The sequence below is a fragment of the Neopsephotus bourkii genome, unplaced genomic scaffold (genome assembly GCF_033783945.1).
Source record: "Neopsephotus bourkii isolate Nb327-2 ecotype Australia unplaced genomic scaffold, CSIRO-AGI_Nbou_v1 NB_168, whole genome shotgun sequence".
NCBI lineage: Eukaryota > Metazoa > Chordata > Aves > Psittaciformes > Psittacidae > Neopsephotus > Neopsephotus bourkii.
The window spans coordinates 5,727,607-5,749,125 of NW_026900684.1; the positions used below are offsets into that span (position 1 = coordinate 5,727,607).

At 46.9% G+C, this 21,519-nt stretch overlaps 2 protein-coding genes across 2 annotated transcripts in view; both read right to left on the reverse strand.

Moving 5' to 3' along the window:
• The window catches only part of STOX2 (storkhead box 2), a 149,026-nt gene extending 137,342 nt beyond the window's left edge, over positions 1 to 11,684 (reverse strand). The window contains exon 1 of the mRNA XM_061371888.1: positions 11,628 to 11,684. The gene's annotated coding sequence lies outside the window, so the exon portion shown is untranslated. The remainder of the gene's footprint in view (positions 1 to 11,627) is intronic.
• LOC133222377 (storkhead-box protein 1-like) overlaps positions 1 to 12,195 on the reverse strand; it is a 67,064-nt gene extending 54,869 nt beyond the window's left edge. The window contains exon 1 of the mRNA XM_061372043.1: positions 11,795 to 12,195. Coding sequence (XP_061228027.1) covers positions 11,795 to 12,161 — 367 coding nt within the window. The 5' untranslated portion in view covers positions 12,162 to 12,195. The remainder of the gene's footprint in view (positions 1 to 11,794) is intronic.
• Positions 12,196 to 21,519: the final 9,324 nt, after the last annotated feature.

Sequence of the window (21,519 nt, forward strand, 5' to 3'; positions counted from 1 at the left end):
TGAAAAGTGCCTTATATTTGCTGATTTCCACGGGAAACTCAGCAATCTACAAACTAAAGAAAGCTGAGGACCATTACAATAGTGAGTTATTACTCACCAGGACAAGAGGCAATGTAAATGATGCAAAGCAACGGAAAATCCTCAGAAATTGAAAATGGGTGCACAAGCCACTCAGTGAAAATGTTCACCAGCATGGAAACAAGAACATTGAAACAGCACATCCCGGTTGTTCAGCATTGTCCTGGCTGGGGGTAAAATGTTCTGTCAAAATTACTTCTCTTCTCACCACCGTCACTCGTCACAGAAGTCAGCTCTGAAGTCTGTGGTGCACTTCTCTTGCATCCCACAAGATTGGTGTCTGGAGGCCTCCAACAGACCAAATATGTTTTGGCCTTTCTGTCAACACAAACACTGAAGAGACTGGAAAGACAGCACTGGGATTAATTTAAGTAACCACTGAAACCTGAAGCCCAGCAATTATCTGAGCAGAAAAATGAAAGAGACTCATGTGCCGGCACAGGGATAAAGCTGCTTTCTTTGTTTAAGATCAAATATGTCACTGAATGAGACTAGCTATTGACAGAGAAAAGCAGAACAATGATAGATGTAGTGATTCTGACACTAAAACATTTTACAGCCATCATGCACTTGAAAGGTAGCCAAGAAGCAAGTCCCTACAGACCTTCCAACAGCATCAGCTTTGCTGAGGAGCTCTAGCTGTACATCTCTAACGAAGTCAAACTAACAATCAGAAAATACCTTGGAAACAAAACCAAAGAACTTGAATTAATAAGAAGTCTATAAAGTAAAGGCTACAAGCTACTGCTATAAATAAAAAATGACAAGATGACAGCCACTAATCCCTGTCCAAGGAAAGAAACCGGAATGATTGCAAGTCAAGCTGCCTACTTTGTGTGACTTCATCTTTATTAGCAAAGTATTAATTAAGACTTCCTCTTCATACTTTTATTGAAGACATATTAATTAAGGCTTCCTCTTCGTAATTTTCCTGAAGGCATCTACAGACACTGGATGAACTCTTGTGTTGGTTATTTGTCAGAGTATTGTACACATCAAAAATAAAATGATTTTTTAAGCTTAATTCTCAAGGGGCTCCAGGGTTAGATGCGGGTGACCCATTCTGGTATTAACCAGGAAGAGATTCCTCTGGTGAATCTCTTAGCAACACTCAGGCAAATACATGAACATATGACATGCCTATATTTACAAATGTGAGTCCTCCATTACAGTCAGACTGAACTTGCTATGTCACATGCAGGCACCTGCGCCTTGCTGAACAAACACCACCTGAAGTAATGGGAAACTTCTGTTCATACAGCACTTGAAACATTATATACACCACCACATACATACCTGCATGAAGGAACTCCAGCTGAAAATCATCCCAAGCCTCTACTGTGGAATGTTTAAGCACACAAAATTTCTTTTAGAAACACTGCAAAGCTTCACAGCCCTATGAGTGCTGTATTCTTCCTTCCCTGTCTTGAAGACACCTCTGCTGAAGGATGGAGATGATACCGTGTAGCTAGAACTCCTAAGAAAATGCATTAAGTGCTATTAAAGTCTCGACTTTCAATACAAATGGAGCAGACCTGACACCTAACAGACTTGCTTCCCTACCACATGAAGCACTACATCCAAAATTATCTGTTCATAACACTGAATCGTGGCTGGCCTCCCCTTTTTTCGGTCTCCCACTCCTTCCAGATGTTCATATTCATAAAGGAGGCTTCTCTATAAGGCTAATGCCTGGTCTGAAGTTGTCTGTTTGAAAAAATATCCTTGTTTCTAGCACATCTATGATTGCAGAGACTAGGAGTTATTATTTTCCCCGCTCCCTGTTTTCCCCCTGCTTAACCGTTCATGACTGTTCTCTGCAGCTTCTCAACAAAAGTAACATTTTCCTCTCTAACTGCATAGGATTTTTCAATCTGTAACACCAAGAAGACATTTCTTTTTAACCAAAAAAATAATTGTGACAAATTAGCAGTGGTGGCAGGAAAGCTCAGTGTCCTCAAAGCTTTTATGGCCCCACTTCAGAAACAGTAGGTGAACGTGCCTCTTTAACTCTCTTTTCCCAAATTAGACTAGGGAGAAGATTCCCACCCTTTTATTTATTCTTAATAATCCTGCCTGCTAATAGTGTCTACTATGTTAGGTACTGTCTTTGCTTTAAAACAGACCTTGAAATCCTGTTTTTCAACTGGTTAAACCTCCTTGTGAATATGCAGCTAATTAGGACATCCCTACCGCTCAGGAGAGTTGCTGACTTCTCACAGCCGGACTAGGGCTACACGCAGTGCAACACCAGGCATCAGAAAACCTGCGTTCAGGTTCATCTGACTGTCCAGTTTGTCCCTCCTTTGACTTTAACAGACACACACACACACACACACACACACACACCAAGTATGCGACACCCACCAGCACTTCCTTCCTCTACTCTCCTTCCCCATGCTGTGGATGTTTCTCCCTCTTCTTGAGGTGCTCAAAATTGCCTGCACCAGCATGGCCCACCTCTCTGGACACCAACCATCTGCAAATCCTCACCTAGCAGTCACTCCTGATAGCAGGCAAGCACAGCGGATGGAAATCTTTCCATGGGTGCTGACCTTCTGCCTTCAGAAGCTAGAGCATCTCAAGAGCACCCCTGGATTAATCAAGGTGCACGGGTTTCCCTGAGCAGAGACCATGGACACAAAGGAGGCCCTTCAGGGAAACCCAAAGAAAACACTTGGCCTGCTTTTAATGCCAGCTATTGTTATTTCATCTGTCAATTAAAAGGGAACTCGTTTGAGCACTAACCCTGCAATACGCACAAGCAAGAAAGCAAACATTTAACGCTGGTCTGCCAGAGCAGTAGGCATGGGCAGAGTCCACTCCCACATGGGCTGAGGACTGCCTAGAAGGCTAGGGTGAATGCTACAGGCAACCAAATAACACACCAAGAATCCTTTGACTAAAATAAGCCCCCTAAAATGATGGGAGGACCCCAAAACCCAAACCCCTTCCCCCCCAAAAAAATAAAATCGAAACCTGACCAAACACACAGAAGTTCACTACAGCATCAAAAACCCAACCAAACACACAGAAGTTCACTACAGCATCAAAAACCCAACCAAACACACAGAAGCTCACTACAGCATCAAAAACCCAACCAAAGACACAGAAGTTCACTACAGCATCACATGGAGCTTACAGGACTTCAGTTACCTCTCTACAATTTGAACATGATAAATTAACAGGCAGTGGTAAATCTCATTTATGATGGATTGATCTCTTTAGTAAGGGACATTGGTAATGAACTGTACAGCACAGTTCTAGGGCACTATAAGCTCACAGACCCAAGGACAGTGGTAAGACAAGGTAAGTAGACTTGATATATTTACTAGGCTTATATTAAGTCTTCCTCACAATGACCTGGAAAAAGGCTGATGCTTTCAGAAACCTATTTCTTCTATATTCTTTATATATATAAAGATATCCATGGATATCATGGCTGAAGGGAAAAATACAACTACAGTCTGAAAGAGTTAATATTGTCTTTATTCTTAAGCTGAAAGTTTCACTAGGCTTGGTGTAGGCTCTTTTTACAGGACAAAAGAAAAAAAAAATAAAAGAAAGTTCCCATTTTTAAAAATAAATACTCATTTTATAGTCCCACAATAACACCCAAGAGTCTGCTGCCAAATTCCATACACTGGCAGCACCCAGCATTTTCTAATGCTAATAAATACATTACAAGTTTAACAGCACCAGTGTTAAACACGGACTTGTTCCTTCTTGAGAGCCTCTGAACATGCAGGGAGATGTACTGCACATGCAACTTCAGGGCAGCAGGTGAGCAGGAGCTATTGGAGCTTCAGTTACTGGTGAGGATGGATAGACAGATGCACTTCCCTGCTACCAATACAGGAATGGAGCCACTGCTTAGCCACAGTCCAGCCTCAGGTTTTCCCCTCCTGAAACACACCTTTCTTCCCCTTCTGTTGGCATCAGAAGGAGGAATAAGCCTCCCCTGCAGCCAGCCTGGTCCTGCTGGCCACAGCCATTTAGGCCATGTTACTGGGAAAGCCACTGGAACTTGTCACTGTCCAAGAGCTCCTCTCCACTCTCTTAGCAGGATTCCCCATACTAGGGCTAGAAATGGACCCTTCAGCATCCTCGCTCTCCTCCAAAGGCAAGAATGAGCTAGCATATGTACCTTCTGAAGCACAAACAAGCTGACAGAAACTGCTTTAAAACTGAAACTTCAAGAAGGTACTCAAACCACACTCTTCAGACAGAAACATTTTTCACTGTCATACTGTACGGATTTTGTAAAGAACCAAGTTTAGAGTCACTTCCTAGAGTTTAAGTGAATTGCTTTGCATTTCTAAAAGAGCAACCGTTGATGCACTTCCATATCCCTTCATTAATCATCTGATAGTAGAATAGAAGGTTAAGCTAAAAGGCTTATTTTACTCAGACTTCTGCTGTTTTGGTGTCCCATCCTGTCCCACCATGGAAGAACAACAAAGTCTCATACTACACGGGTTAGAAGCTCCAGAAGCACAATACTGAAGCCATTATACCCTGCATATTTAAGTGCACAGTATAGTAACTTTCTTTCATAAGAAAACCAAAAATAAGTGTCGATGGCAATAGTACACCATTGCTTTTCTGCTGCAAAAAAGAGAAAGCAACTAGGAGAATGACTGTTCAGATTCCCTGGGTAGTTATGAACCTTTGAATGTGTGCTCTATTACTATTGTGGCTCAGAACAGGAGTCCAATTGAAAAAGGAGCCATGAAGATCTGCTCAAATGTGAATGGGACAGCGCTTTATTTCACCAAAATACACGCGTTTGCACATTTTTAGCATTCAGAAATTTCTCATCACAGGTCTCAGGTGAAATCTGAGGGATCAAGTACACCGGACAGAAGAAAGCATGAGTACATATTACGTGAAGGGATTTTATTCCAAGAAGAAGATAATATCCTCAAAAAGCTTTCCAGATCTGGCCCACCCAGGGAGCAGTTTCAGTACTGAAACTGGAGGCTGCAATAACATTCCCAGCAGTCAACATCATTAGAAAATAATCAAAACATTTCAAAATGCTTTTGTACTTTAGACAAAGAAATAAAGTTTGGAGAGAGCTTGAATTTTCAGAGCACTTAGCTTTCTGCTACTGCAGAAAAGCAGTATCAAGAAGTTCCTCACATCCTCATGTTCCACAGCCGCAGTTTCTGCACGGGAATCCACCATCTGATTGCAGCTTATACTTTCTCCAAACACTTCAGCCTTTCTTCAACAACCAAGAAAAGAAGAGCCTGACCATCAAGTGTTTGCCAAAGCCAAGGGAAGGTATGATGTTGCTCAGAAGGCAGCTTTGGATGCCAAGAGCCTTGGATGACACCTGATCTGTCTGGGTTGCGTCTTTTCTGCTAGTCTCTCTAAATTGATGTCTTGAATGCAGATGAGAATGTGGTAAAGCTTTGGCATGCCCTACCTAGGGGACAAGCTGCAATTCTCCTGGCCAGCAGAAAGGAGGACAGGTTCACCATCCGGATGAGCAGCCTGAGGCGACAGCACCAGAAATGCTTTGAGAGAGCGCCAGCTCCGTTACCATTGCCTTTATGAAGGAGCCAAATCAAAAACCTGCCACTCAAGCCCAGGGACAGCATTTTTTCACACATGGCTAACCCTTCCTGTAGCATCTTTGCACTAAACGCACATTTCTCCAGGAATCGAAACAAACCCATTTCAAGCTAAATCTTACACTGTACCAACATTACAGAAGGTCTGAACTTTGTCCACTGAAATCGTTACAATCTAATAAAATATTAAGCACCATGCCACTAACAAGCATATTACAAAGACAGGACAAAGTCAGGAATGCATTGCTGAGTTTTTCTGTCACAAAAAGGCAAAGAGGAGTGGGTGGGACAGGGGTGCCTATGGCTGGTGGCCCTATAGCCATCCCTTGCCATGGCCCCGAGGCACCCCATCCACCTCTGCCTTTTTTAAACCAAAAATGAGTATGCACAAAAGAAGAGTGAAACAGGTGGAAAAGTGATCTAGCAATTGGCCCAGGGGCACATGATGCTAGCAGCCCAAGAGCACATTTAAGTGCTAGGAATAACACCTAACAAGGGCTTCATTCAGTGCATACCCACTGCGCCACTCCCCATCAAAAGACAAGGGCCCTTTGAGGAAAGAAGTGAGGAGCATTTAATCAAAGACCAGACCCTCCAAAGAGGTGGAGATACTAAGGGCCCTGGTGTGACTTTCGCAGAGCCCTGTGTCTGAGGGCTGCTCTTGACCACCACTGTTCCCTTACAGCATTGCCTCTTTACACAGTGTACAACTTGACTTGCAAGGCTGGGTGACTTATTTGCCACCAGGAAGGACCCTTTACTACACAATGGCACTCTTTGTGGGGAGGAAGAGATAGGGAGACAGTATTAGCTGGCCATTAGGATTGTAATTCCTTCCATTGAGTTGCACAATGAATACCATGTGGCAGTGTATTTGACTTTGTTTCTTCAAGAGAAGCCCCTCTGAGTGGTAAAAAAGAAAGAGAAATGAAATTTAATAGGTCATATCTTTCCTTCCTATGTGGTTTTTATTTCCACAATGCATTTTAGACAGCCTGCATTAGTCTTGCCAACCATCCACAGCTTTCTTTAAAGAGCGAAACGTGTTTCTGTCTCCTGAAACACAAGCACAAACCACATACTGAGAAATCAGACACTTTATATGCAACCATATTTATTTAGCTCTTGCCTTTCTCTCCTTGGTCTCTAAAAGCTGCTTTTACAAAGCACATTAAAGGCCCAACCCAATACTTCTGAGCAGCAAAGTTCTTTGCTGAATGTTGGGAGTATACTCATAAGCACCTCAGCCAGGTTATCAGCTCAAGTTTACATTTTTGGGGGGGTTTAGGCAGCAATAACCACCTCACAGATATAGAAAGTACTCAGCGGATCTCACCAGCTCCAAGTTGGGGTGTGAGAGAGGAAGAAAAAACCCTGTAGTTCCCATGGTAATACCATGAGGCGTACAAAAGGTGTCTATGAGTGCACAGTAAACTCCTCCTCGGAGGTTTTATTACTATGAAACCTAATGCTTCCTCACTGAAAAGAAATTTTCATTATATAAAGGAGATAATTGGGAGGAAAAAAGACAATTCACATTTTATGACTGGCCATAGATGAACAACATTTAATGTCCAACAGTCTACGCTGCACCAAAATCAGCCACTAATGACTGGAAAATTCACTGCATAAACTACTGAACCTGAACTGGTGGGGTGTTCGTTTAATTTCTGGTGGCAAGAGAGAACACGGCAGGGAGAGAAAAGAAAGGGAGCACTTAGTCCCGGCTCCCAGCGCAGCAAAGCAAGTTCCCCCCCAATGGCTGGCCGAGCAGGAACAATGCACAACAGCCCAGCCCTGCCAACTTTGCTGAATTATAACTCCTGCTACTTAGTTTAATTATTGCACATACACTGCTTGAAAACTCCATTTGAACACCAGCTTCTAATTGGAGAAATTACTCTGGGCATGACTGAAGGGTTATTATGAAGTTTGGTCACTTCTTTCCAAGCAGTAGCTACAAAAGGGCATGGCCCTTCCACAAAGCCCTCTCAAAGATGTCCATTGTCCGAGACACAGAAAGTAAGTGTAAGAGATACAGAAGGAAGTCTCAGCTGGGAACGCAAAAGGCATGAAGACAAGGTGGAGCCTCCTTCTATACCAGCGGCACCTTGCATAGAAGAACTGAAAGACAGGGGAAAAAAAAATCCAGCTTCCAGGATGACAAATGTTAGTGGGTGCAAATGGAAGGTGTGTCAAAGAAGGAAATCTTATTAAATGTTAACGCTCATTAAAGACTTAGGTTGCAAAAGCCTTGCAAAAACACAAGAAAGCCTCAAATCACTCTTACCAAAGACAACGAATTTCATCACGGGAGCTATAGGTTTGCACAGGGTTTCCTTGACCCTCTAAATCAGCATATCTACTGTGTGCTGGTTTGGGGAGTTTATTTGCTTGTGGTTCCCAAAGCTTCCCCTGTGGCCAACTTAAAAACCCAGATACACCCACCAACTTCCTAATGTGCAAGTAACTCTGATCACTGCAAACATGGATGCTGAGCAAGGGTTTATGGCATAACCATGTAATTTATGGAAACAGAAAAGTAAGTTTTAAAGTCACACATGAAACACTTCATCCCCTGTGTCCTCAAGCTCTAAGCTGTCAGCACTGAAGTGGCTTTCTGATGTGCTTCATATTCCTGCCCTATTCTGTGGTATGGTCTAATTTTACAATTCAAAAGTTGAAATTCTGGATGCTGGAATCTCACAAGGATTTCTATCCATTTACTTTCTGTCTCAGATACACCCTCACCGAGTACACTAGGACTGTCCAGACCCCGTTAACTGCAGATTACCCTTTCATGCATTTTTCAGTATCAAGCCACGGTGACTTAAATGTGGGAAGACTAGTCAGAGATGAGTCTCCTCCTGGTTTACAGATTACAGTCCCAACAGCAGAAAACATGCTATGCATATTAGAGCTCTAGCATTCCCTCCTCCTCAAAAGGTACATTTTCCCTCCAGTTAATATGTGTGTGGCCATCACAACCCATTACTCATCAGACCAGCCTTGGCTCTGAACTGCAATGAACAAGAAACATCAGCAATGCCAGCAAAGGTTTGAAAGTCAGGCTGCAGTTGTAATTTCTGGGTCACGTTAGCACTTGACAATGCATGTGAAGGGAAGAGTTATTCAAAGCTCTCTGGCACCTGTACCTGGAGGTAGCACAGCTGAGAAGAGGAGGCATCTCTGTCCCTTTCCCCCTGCCAGGCAGCAGTGGGAAGCTGGGATGCTCTCCCTACACCTCTCCAAGCAAGACAGGCAGCTCATCCTCCAGTTACCCCATCCCAGTCAGGCTGCAGGGGCAGAAAGCTGCCCCCTCCTTTCTGCAAGCAGCCAACCAGCCAAGAAAAAAGGGAAGAACTGGCCCCTGGGCAGCCACAGCATTGCCTGGGTACCCCAGTGGCCCTGGGGTGCAGAGAAAGACACCTCAGGTCAGCCCCACGCACCTCTCTGCTACACCCAGTCCATGGCAGCTCCCTATTTCCCAAACAGCACTGAGGTTACTGGCTGGCAAACAGCAGTTTCACCTTCATTAAAAATACCATACCACTTTTTCCCCTTGACCCCATCAGTTATTTATTAATAGTAGTAAAATATTACTGTTCTGCACCTCCCAACAGGCAGGTTTTCCTCACAGCCCAAGACACCCACCACTTCTTTTTTAAAGGCTTTTCCTTTCTGTCTGTAGATGTACTGTTTGCTGCCTTAATGTTACAAAGTGGAGAACAAAGTGTGAGAGAACTCCTATATAAAGTCACAGCCATTTACACATGAGGCAGCTAATTATGTTGAAAATACAATTACACAGATTTAAGCAGATGCTCATGCGCCAGGCCCCTTACTCTGACAATCCTTTTACAGTAAGTGCAAGTTGAATCTACTTAGATACAAGACCTGGAATATCAGTGTGGGAGTGGAAAAAAGGCAGTGAAGAAAGGAAAAAAGAATCAGTTGCTCCCATCCCATTTATCGCAGCTAAGGACACTGCGCAACAGGTCCCTGCTCTTCTTTCATAGCGTTTAATCACATACAGAGAGCCATTTGCTATTTTTAAAGTCAAATGAAAACTTTTGGCTCCAGTCTTTTGTAAATTTGCAGTGAAGATAACCCCCAAGGAACACACGTTATTTACACACCGGGGAGCTTACTTATTAACGGGAACTTCGAGCAAAAGTTGTGTTTCCCATTTCAAAACATGCTGCAAAGACCTGTTTACATTCCTTGCCTGGCTCTAGGAACGTCAGGATCAGAGAGCACCCTTTCATAGCCCTCCTGCATAGCAGGCTGAGGAATGCCACCCGATGGGTAGGCTCCAGGACACCCCAAAAATCAAATACTGATCTTTACACTCTGTCAGGTGATAGTGCCCATTCAAAAGCTCCTTGGTACAACTGGAGCCAAAAAGCCCACATAAACTACATTGAGCAGCTAGCACTAAACACTGTCACTATCTCTACGTTTACCCCCACACTTTGTTGCAACAGTAAAGGTGAAAAGGATTTAACAGCCTTGGGTGGAAAGCAGAACACACAGGTTTTCTCCCCTTGTTTGCTGGCCATGGACAGCAACTCCATCCAAACCTCCAGCACAACACAAGTCCACTACCCAGGTTCTTACCCTCTTCTAAATACTGGTGGGACACAGAAAACTTCTATCACCAGAACAGTGTTAACCACCTGTTCTCCAACGCTCTTGTCATCAGAGGTTCAGAGGAAATTTCACTACAATGAGGAAAAAAAGGTCCAGCAGCTCATTTTCAGATGGGCAGCTTGTCCTGAGCTTCCCTCTGGGCATGGAAGAGATGGTGATATTTGAATAAGCTTGATGGGGAAATAGTGAGTGACAGAGAAGTCTCTTGCACAGTTTTAGGGCACAACACTGCCTATGAGTAGAAGTGACCAGACTATTCCAGATCTGAAACCTGTTCCAGCTGCCCATTGCACAAGACACAGATGACAGAAACTGTGCATAAGGAGAAGACAGTTTCCCTCCCCATCAGCACTGCAGTGGCTGTGAGGAGCCACGAGACTTTAATACCAACAAACCCTCAGTTTGTCTTTTCTCCATAAGAGAAGCCGCTGTGTTTCAAGCTGTGAAGGCTGGAAGTTACCTTAAATCCTAAGGAAAACTTCAGCTCTATTGTTCTTCACAGCTCCCCAGAACATGCACCAAATACCCACAGATTTATTTCATAGAGGTGGGGTTTTCACATCAAAATAAGTGCTGCAAACATTCTTCCTTTCCATGCTAGGATTTCCATCTTTCCTGAAGAAGATCCAGGATGAGATGTGCTCCTTCCGAGGCTGCCCTGCCCACAGGTGGGATTCCCCTGGGGGATCACACCTTAACTCCAATCTTCAGCCCACCACGGCACAACGGAATTGCCATTTACTGCTCCAGAAGCCACCTGCCTCCCACCGCAAAGAAACCCCCGCACATTCCTCATCTCCTACTGCTAGTTCTTGCCACAGAAAACACCTCCACAGCAACACTGTGACAGAAGCTACCCAGTCAATCCAAGTATAAATTGAGGTATCGGTTTAGCAAGCCTAGAAATGTTGAAACGAACTTTTAAAGTTTTTAATGCTAGAAGTCGTTATTTTTAATGAACTGATACAAGTTCAGTTAAAAGCCTGCACTCTTTGGAAACGCTAGCAGTTATCCCTGAACCCTGTGGAGGTCTCGTAGCTCAGGAGGGTGCTGGATCGCCCTGTAGCGAATTGCCGGAGACAAGCACGCCTGAGGAGCGAGCGGCAGAAGCTGGCCCGCGGGCCAGCAGACACCTCACCCTGCAAGGGTTACCTCCCAGAGTTACACTTTAAGCTTTAAACCTCGCCCAGCTGAAGGTAAGGGGGACACTCACATCTCCAGCCCGACCCTACAGCTGTCGCCTGTAGCTACTCCGCCGAACCACCATTACTTGCAGCGCATCCCTGCATCGCCGCCGGTCCTGCCCCGGCTCACCTCTTTCGCGCCCACCCGCTTTTGGGGTCCCAAATCCCGTGCCGGGGAGAGGTCCTCCCTTTCCGCCCGCCGGGCGCTCCGCGGGGCCGCCGCAGCTCTCCCCCTGCCGTCGTCCCCCCCATCCGCCTGGAGCTGAGACACCCCCCCAGAGCCCCTCCGGCACCTACCCAGGCACTTGATGTGGAAGCCGCTGGGGGGCTTGAGGGAGCGGCGCGCCCAGCCCTGCCGCAGCACCTCCAGGTGCTCCTCCTTGCCCTGCACCAGCAGCACCTGCTCGTCGATCCAGCCCAGGAAGAAGGTCTCGGCCACCGCCGCCGTGGCCCGCCGGTCCCAGAAGTGCTGCATGTTCTCCCGCTTGAAGTCCGCGAAGATCTCGTAGCCGATCCGGTGGCGGCCCAGCTCCGCCGCCGGCCCCGCACCGCCGCCGCCGCCGCCGCCGCCACCACCGCCCGGCCGTCCCCCGGCCGCGGCGCCCAGGACGATGGCCAGGGAGTGCGGGGCGATCTGCAGGCAGCGCTCCGCCCGGCGCGGCATGGCCGCTCAGCGCCCGCCGCCGGGCATGGGCATGGGCATGAGCATGGGCACAGGCACGAGCACGGGCAGGGACATGCCTCCCCTCCCCGCGGCCGCGCTGCCTCCCGCGGCAGCCTGTCCGTGCTCCGCGCCGCTCCGCCCCCGGCGCGGCCCGCTCCGCCCCCGACACAGCCCCGGCTCCGCGCGGTCCGGCTCCGCGGTCGCAGGGGAGGCGTTGTCCCGCGCCGCCGCGTCCCGGCCGGGAAGCCCGCACCCAACGGCCCTGTCCTAGTGCGGGAGCACCATCCCCAGGAGCGCAACGAGCCCGCTGCGTGTCCCGGGTGGTGCTGTAGCTTCTCGGCACCTCCGGGTACGGAAGACATCACCCTTCCCTTCCCCGTGTGAAGCACAGGGGCATCCCCCAGCCACTGCGCCATTGTCCCTGCCAGTCTCACGGTCGCTGTAGCTGTGCTTCCTCCAGCAGTTACACTGCTGCAGGTGAACTACTCAGTGAGCAGCACTAGCCCTGCTGCGACCAAATGACCATACCCTTCTTCTTCATCCACAGGAATCATAGAATCATAGAACAATTTGGGTTGGAAGAGACCTTAAAGATCATCTGGCTCCAAACCCCCTTACATGAGCAGGGACACCTTCCACTAGACCAGGTTGCTCAAAGTCCCATCCAGCCTGACCTTGAACACTTCCAGGGATGGTGCAGCCACAGCTTCTTTGGGCAACCTGTGCCAGTGCCTCACCACCCTCACAGTAAAGAATTTCCTCCTAATGCTTAATCTAAATCTCCCCTCTTCCAGGATAGTCATTCCTCCTTGTCCTGTCATTGCAGGCCCTTGTAAAAAGTCCCTCTCTAGATTTCTTGCAGGCCCCCTTTAGGTACTGGGAAGACTGTTAATAGGGTCTTCCATGAGCCATCTCTTCTCCAGGCTGAGCAAGCCTGAATCCTGCATCACCTTGTATCTGGGGTGTACTGAAATCTGAGCATGGTGGAGCAACTCCTAACTTCTATGGCTTTTATCCAGCAGTTTACTATTTTGCCTCTCCTGTGCTCCAGGTCACCGACTGCCCATGAGGCTCGAGGGAGAGCTCAACAAAAACAGGTGAGATGCAAGCAGAAACAGAGGGGTCCTTCCCAGCACAGCCCGACCTGGGGGGTGCGTTAAGGTGGCAGCAAAGAGCCAGTTACTTGTGAGAAGGCAGATTTGGGAATTGCACCCTTATCTTCCATAGAAACCCCCAAACCCGCAGCAAAGCTGAGTCTCAGTTCTGAAAACATGGCTTGAGCTCCTGAAGTGGCTGTAGCTTTTGGCCACCTTGGTGCTGTGCAGACCATGCAGGTGGCTCCAGTGGCCCCCTCGCCTTGCCCCATGGAGCAGGGGAGAAGGCAGCGAAGCATGGGAATGCACCGGGAAGGCAAAGGACACAAGGAAGAAAACTGTGCCATAGAAAAGAAGAGCAAGAAGAGAAAGGAGTGGGAGGATAGAGGAAGCAGCAGCCACTCTGCTGGGCAGTGGTATGAGAGCTGGTGCAGGCACCATACTGCACTATGTACAGGATACAGTGTCTCCTCCTGAATTCACTCATATCAACATCCCTGGGCACTTTTGTCCCTTTAACTGTTTCCCATTCAGTTTTCACCTCTTTCAAGCCCTGTGGCATTCTCCATCTGGTTTCATCCAATTCATTCTCCAGGGCACTGTTTAACAATCATGTTCTTCTGATATCTCCACTCCCTATTTTTGGGGTTTCATCCAGTGCTGTCTAGGCACTGGGCTGAGGAATATCAAATATACCAGCATCCTAAAGAGTTTTGAGAGGAGACAGTTTGTATGAAACCAACTTTACCAAAGGGGAAATCAGAGGTAAAATAAATTATTCAGAATCACTGTGAGTCATTTCAACCCAGGAGCAGAACCTGTTAATGCTGGCTTGCCAGTCTCTAACCCCTTCCCAAGTGTCCATCCCAGCACGATCTCTAGAGGCCCCTCACCTCAGCCAGCAGTAGTTTTGATGGTGCTGCTGTCAATATTTCAAAGGAACACTTTCATGCTCTCATTCATCCCTAAGCTTTGCAAGAGGACCTTCCTCTGCATCCTCATTGTCCTCAAAACTGCTGCCCAAAGTTCACCTGAGCCACTGATTGCCTGTTAAAAGAGGTAGTCTTAGTATGTTGAAACTACTGTCATTATCTTGTCATACTTGTGTTATTCTTACCTTGTGCTTTCCTCCTCTCTGTATTATACCAGCCTTTTATCTTGCCCATCACACTTGCATTTCAGTTCTCCTAGGCAGGGTTCACCTTTGTGTTGCCTTTGTGTGGAGCACATCATTGACATCTCAGCTGCTGATCAGAGTCACCAGGTAACTTAAGGGTTCAGATGGGTTTTCAGTTTGTATTCCCATCTGCAAGAACAAAAGAGCCAAATTACGCCTTTCGACTGACTTTAAGTTTCTGCACCAGATATGTACTGAGCATTTAGATGTGGGACCCCACATTTCGCCCACAGCCCCCCAAATCGCAATTACCCAATCTGTGATCCTCCTGCTGCTTGTGGACAAAGCACATGTTCTGTGCAGCATGCCTGGCAGCCTTTGGACATGCCATCAAGAGTTGCTGCCTTCATTAGCTGAGCTTCTTTTTCATTCAGTGTTAGTTTCTGAAACAACTGGTGTGGCAAAACACTCCATGCAGTCTTTTCCTCCCCTCTCAAGGCATTTGCAGCAATACTTGTGGGCTGTCAACATCTTCCCTACCCGTGGCTTGTTCTCCTGTAAAGGCTAGTCCTCAACCTGCTAATCCTCTCCCACCCTGCTTTCATCACCCCTTCATTCACACCCCTTGGTGCCTCTGCCCTGTGCTTGCAGGATGGCCCTCTGCTCCTTCCTTCCCTCCCTCCCTCCCTCCACTGGCACGCTACCCCTTCCACAGCTTGCACACATGTAATGTCACACACAAGGTTAATGACAACGTAAAGGAGGAGTGTACGCTATGATTTGTCCAAACCACGTTGGATGGAGCACAGTGATTGTGGCAGAAGTCAAAATACACCATGCAATAGGGTGCTGTCCCTGTAAAAGGCAGTGCTAGGATTGCCTGAGTAGGACCTCAAGGCCCAAGTTAAGAGACTCCCCTTGTTTCAAGGACCTGGGGAAAAGCTGTGGATAAGGAGTATGTACTCAATAAACTGTTCATTATTGCCCCTTTTGGCCTCCATCTCATTACTGCTTCAAACAATATTTTTTTCCTCTGAATTTTTGATTGTTCAGTTTATTTTTGTTTATTTACATTTTGTTCCTTGCTGGTTTGGGGTTGAACAACACCTCCTTCATTTTCATTCGCTCTCACTTCAAGGGATTTTTTCCAAGCAACCAAGATCTATAGCCTGATTAAAGCCAATCTGGTATTTGCCTGTAGAAATACAAGTGGGAAGACAGCCTGCAATGTTCTTATGGCCAGGTAATGAAGTTGGGTGAAATGGAACTCCTAAGAGGCTCAAAGTGCTTGGAAAGGCAAAAATTTACCTTGCTAGCAGAGCAAAACCCCTGAAGATTTAGACACGTCTCTGAAATACATCAGAGTGCAGAGGTCTGCATCAAATGGCCTTGTTTGTCCTAAGTAGAGCAGGGAGCCAAGCCAAGCTGACACAGCTGTGTTGCCCGGCTGTCTGTACTGGTCTGGAGCTCAGGTGTGGTACCTATGTCTGCTGCAAATGTCACCTTATTAAAACCCCCCTGGGAAAAGAATGGAAAGGAAGGGCTGGGGTGAAATGTATGTATTTAATGGCTTTTGTGCATCCTTGATTTGTACATAAAGTAAGGCAAGTTACACAATTTCACAGCCTATGTAGTATGTCAGCATGTGTTCTGCTTCAGATGCCGTATTCAGGCAGTAAGGCAGCAAGAGCCTTACTTGGGATTTCTTCTGTGAGAGGTTCTGAAGAAGTATTTCCTGTCAGGAAACTGTTTTTTAATATCTACTGGTTTTATGCAGGAAAAGTTATACTTTCCCTCCCTACTGTCTGTTCGCTGGTGTTACATAGTGAGAGTCCGGCACAGCTCCCAGCTGGGTCACCTCCTTCCCAGGAAGAAGCTGTGCTACGGAGGTTTTCAGGAAGTTGTGTCTGCCAAGAAACTGGCAGGTACAGGATGGATTTTAAAGACATTTCTGTCAGGGCTTTTTCTGAACATAGCTGCATGTATTCCCATGTGGAAGGCTGACTGAAGCTGGAGACTCACTGGCAGCCCAGTGATGCAAAGCACTGCGTAACTGCCATCATCAAATATGGCCCTTACTGCAGCCCTAGCGAGGCTGGACCTTACAGACACCAATAACACATTTGGAGAACAGTTGCCACTCCTCCTGCCCCAGTCAAGAGCTACATAAGCCCCACCAGACTTCCTCAGACACAGAGTCAATGTAAACTGGCTTTGGCTTCGGCTTCGGCTTCTGGCTTTGCTGCTGCAGGTGTGCAAAAGGGCCAGGATCAGGTATGCCAATAACACACAGGCCTGATGCCTTTCTGGTCATATCCTGAGAAGCAGTCTCAGAACAGTGAATGCTCCAAAACAATGGAGATCATGAACAGTAAATGGTGACCTGCATCTAGGAAAATCAAGATGGTAGAAGTGGTGTGATAGTAGTTATTCCTTAAAACTCTGCCCAGAAGCTTGGCAGCCATATATATATATATATATATGTATATATATTTTTACATTTGCCTAGTTTGCATCACATGAAGACACTGATGTGCCACCAAGAATTCCTAAAACAGCACCTCATTTAGCTTTACCCTTCTGTTGTGATAACCAGGTTTTATTATATGTGGATAATAATACTTCTCACGTTTGTAAAGTTCCTTGAGACTTGCTATTAAAAACCATACTGGGAATGGCTGCTTGACAGCCTCTGCTCTGGTAGAAGCTAAGTATTTCTGCCCTTGGTCCTGTCCTGCTGTCCTCCATCAAGAAGGCCTGCTCAGAAGTCCTTGCTCAGGCAGAGCTCCTAGTGAAGTCAATGGGAGTTTCCTGTGTGCAAAGTGATGAGCTAGGTCCAAACTAAGCACGCAGCTAATAAGCAGCATAGGAAAACAGCTGACTACATCACTTTTAAGCTCTGTGCTTTTACCTGACTCAGACTCGTTGGCATCAAGAAGGATCCCAGGGGCAGGATGTGACCCAAGGGAGGAGAGGAGATCCCTGGCTATGACAGGCATGCCCATCTTCCTCTTCAGGAAAATCTTTGGCAGCAGTATTAATTCTTTGCAACAGGGTGACTGCTGCTTGGATAGGTGAGCCAGTAGGTACACAATTATCTATTGTCTGCTTAACAATTGCCTACACATCCTGGGGAAGTTACACTGAGAGGGAACAAAAACACCTCCCAGCAGACACGAAAAACAAGTTCCCACTTTACTCACAGGACACATATAATATAGGGTACAGGTCTCACATTCAAAGTCAGGTGCCTACATTTAGATAGGTAAATATCACTGCACAAACCCCTGGGTTGGGAAGCCCTTCAATTTTATCTATTTATGGAGCTGCAAAGAGAGAAGCAAGACTTACAGACAGTTTGAATCCACTAAGCTGGTAAACAGCTCATCATGGTGGTGCAGGTAAATGTGGCCAGAATAGATTCCCTGCATGAGAAATTATTGACTGCAAATTAAGAAGGAGGGAAGAGAAGCGTGTGTTTATATCTTAACCTTCTAAATACATTCTCTAGAGTAGAGAAATTTTTATGTGCCTTCTGACCTATAATTGTCTTTTACCTACTATGATATTGATGGTTGCTTCGGGCCAGATTACAGTCAGACTCTACAGCAGGGGGTTAGACAATGTATTTGGCAGAGACAGGATTTTATTTCAAACTCTAGAACTGTGTTCTACTGAAGCCATAAAGGACTCCATACTTGCAGGTGACATGCATTTTCAGTTATGGAAATGGCACACCAGTTTGCCTAATTGCTTGGTGCGTTGCATTGCAAGAACCCCTGAAAACACACTCAGGCAGCTCAGGCAGTGACGCACCAAAAGCACTGTGTTTTGTTTTTATGATTCCCCTACCAGCAATGGAAAGAAACTGTGAGTGAAACAGCCATTAATTTTCATGAGCGCTCTGGAAGAAAGAGCAATAAAATCTTTTTCTCTCCCCTTTTTCATATTCCCTTTCACAGCCCGTGGCCCGAAGCGAGGGGGCTTTGCTGACTCCTGACCCAGCCAAGCAAAGGCATGCAGCTGATCCCTGCCGGTTCTCACATTGCCAAGTTAATGACTGCAAAGCCAGCCCAAGGAGATCAGGTCTCCACCAGCCTCAGCATTTTAATCTGAAATTTCTCTGCTTTGAAGAGATGTGTTTTCCTCCTACCGCCCCTTCTCATGTAGCACAAGGCAAGTCCTCTAAGTGCTGCGGGCAGTGCAGAGCTGCACTCAAGAGAATGACATTACAGTGAAATACGTATACCCCTAAGAGTATGCAAATGGAAGTGGCATACGTAGGCAAAGAGAGGCAAAGGGAAGCCCTTGGTCATCTAACACACATAGCCGAGCTCTCAGGGTGTGCTCGATCAGTTTTCCTATAGAGACCCCATCAGAATGGTGCCCAAAGGGAGAGTATGGTGATCCATGTCCCTGCATTTTCTTTCAGGAAGTATATTCTGTGCCTAAGCAAGAGGTGAGGTAGGCAGAGCTGACCACTTCCAAATGAGCAATTAAATGAACTCTTCCACCTTCCAGAAGAAGAATTTAAGCAGGGGCTGTTATTGCAATACCCACCTGGGGGAGGGGAAGGAAAAAATAGACATAAAAATAAAAATACAAAGAGGATTCTGCACAAACCACTCTGCAGGCAGGGTGATCAGTGTACAGGGTGTGGGAACCAGAGCTGGGCATGGGCTTTGCAAGCAGCCTTGGCTCTGCCCTGGCTGTGGGCAGCAAGTAGGCGTCAGTCTCAGCTGAACAGCTCTGATGTGGGCTTGGAAAGGGTAAGAATACCACATCTCTAACCAAAAGTGGAGCTATAAGATACTGTGTTGGTGGGAACCGCACAGTCCATTCCTGCAGGTAGAGGTGAGGGACATTTACCGGTGCCCCAGGCATGGGGGAGCTGGGCCAGGGCGCTGGAGGGCCTGGTTGGTATATGTTGGCTTCTTGGAGACTCCCTCGATGACACAGACCTGGGGAGCATGGGGAAGCTCTGTGGTGATTTGCCATGCCAATTTTTGGGTGACAGCACCTCCTTTCTGAGTGGGGAAAGGGAAAGCAACTGGTGTTGCTGGGTTTGATAAAAGCCCGTTGAGATTTTGCCTCTCCTTTCAGGCAGGTAGGCACCCACACTGATAACACGACAGAGGGATACAGTAAATCAAGTTACAAGGAGGCTCCACCTGTGCCAAGACTTTCTTGCTTCTCCTGCCAGCAGCACAGGCTCACTCTCTGTACCTGGCCGGTGACATGTTTCCGCTTTCTGTGCACAGATCCACTGACCACAACTCAATACAAGCCACGCTTACAGCCTTCCTCTGGGCTCCCCTAAACCAAGGCCATGTCCTTCACAGTATCACAGTATGTTAGAGATTGGAAGGGACCTCAAAAGATCATCTAGTCCAATCCCCCTGCCGGAGCAGGAACACCTAGATAAGGTTACACAGGAACGTGTCCAGGCGGGTTTTGAATGTCTCCAAAGAAGGAGACTCCACAACCTCCCTGGGCAGCCTGTTCCAGTGTTCTGTCACCCTCACTGAGAAGAAGTTTCTTCTCAAGTTTAAGTGGAACCTCTTGTGTTCCAGTTTGTACCCATTGCCCCTTGTCCTATCATTGTTTGCCACTGAGAAGAGCCTGGCTCCATCCTCGTGACACTCCCCCTTTATATATTTATATACACTAATAAGGTCACCCCTCAGTCTCCTCTTCTCCAAACTATAGAGACCCAGCTCCCTCAGTCTTTCCTCATAAGGGAGATGCTCCACTCCCTTAATCATCTTAGTTGCCCTGCGCTGGACTCTCTCCAGCAGGTCCCTGTCCTTCTTAAACTGAGGGGCCCAGAACTGGACACAATATTCCAGATGAGGTCTCACCAGGGCAGAGTAGAGGGGAAGGAGGACCTCTCTCGACCTACTAACCACCCCCCTTCTAATACACCCCAGGATGCCATTGGCCTTCTTGGCCACAAGGGCACAGTGTCGGCTCATGGTCACCCTGTCGTCCACTAGGACCCCCACGTCCCTCTCCCCTACACTGCTCTCTAACAGGTCGTTCCCCAACCTATACTGGAACCTGGGGTTGTTCCTGCCCAGATCCTTCCAATCCCCACAGCTTTGCAGGCAGACAGTTTCTGCACCCAAGCAAGAAAAAAATGCCTGTGTGGAAGGGGAATAACCACTACCACAGTCTTTGCATGTAGGGAAGGGCTGGATATAGCAGAGGATGCTGGAGAAGATGCCCACCTTGGGTTTTAACTCACTCCTGCTTGTGGCTTCTCCAGCCACTGACATCCTACAGCATGCGTTTAACACATCTGCATCTTCTCTCCATCAGTGTACCGACTTCTAGTGTGTCTTTGCTTAATACAGATGCTTCTGGAGAAGAACAACATAACCCTGAGAAAGAAACTATCATAATGAGTATTTCTTTTCTCTTTTTCTTTTTTACAGAAATTTCTTACCCAGTTTGCTCTGTTCAATCACCTTTGCTCTTTTCAGATCAGGCCTCACGTTTCTTGCCCTCAGTGAGCTAGTTCAGTCAAAGCCATGCTTGGCTGACAAATAGGAAAGTAATAGGAATCTTACATCTGCCTACAATAAACGATTATTACTTTTAAAACCAGTCTGATACCTGTTATGGTGTGATGCGTATCATCCCCTTTTGCTCTTCCAGCTGGTGAAGGGTGGTGGAGCAGCAAATGCTCGTGTGAGCAGGGAAGGAGGTAGCAGCCACCTTCTCCAGCAGGACCGGCTGCAGCATTCCAGCACTGGTTTGTACCTGTCAGGTGAGTGCCAAGAACCAGCACACATCAAGCTCATGGTGTCTGCCAGCCATCAGCCAGCTCCCCCGCTCCTCCGTCATTTCCCTTTCACTCAGAGCAAAGACAGAAATAGGAAGGTTGATTGGGTAGGCGCTCACTTTCAGGTCCCCTTTGGCAACACAGAGTCAGTGAAAGAGGTGGTGGGGTGTGTGCAAGAGAATTTATTCCTGGTTTAATAGCCCTTCATTTCAGCTAAGCCTTTTGCATGAGCGGCACCTTGGCTCCTGTCTCCCGAACACTGCTCCCTCGCCTTGGACTTTCTATAATAGCCATAATTGCAGATGCAAGCTCCGCTTTTATTTTATGGGAGCTGAGGTAAGCCTGCCCCATGTCACAACC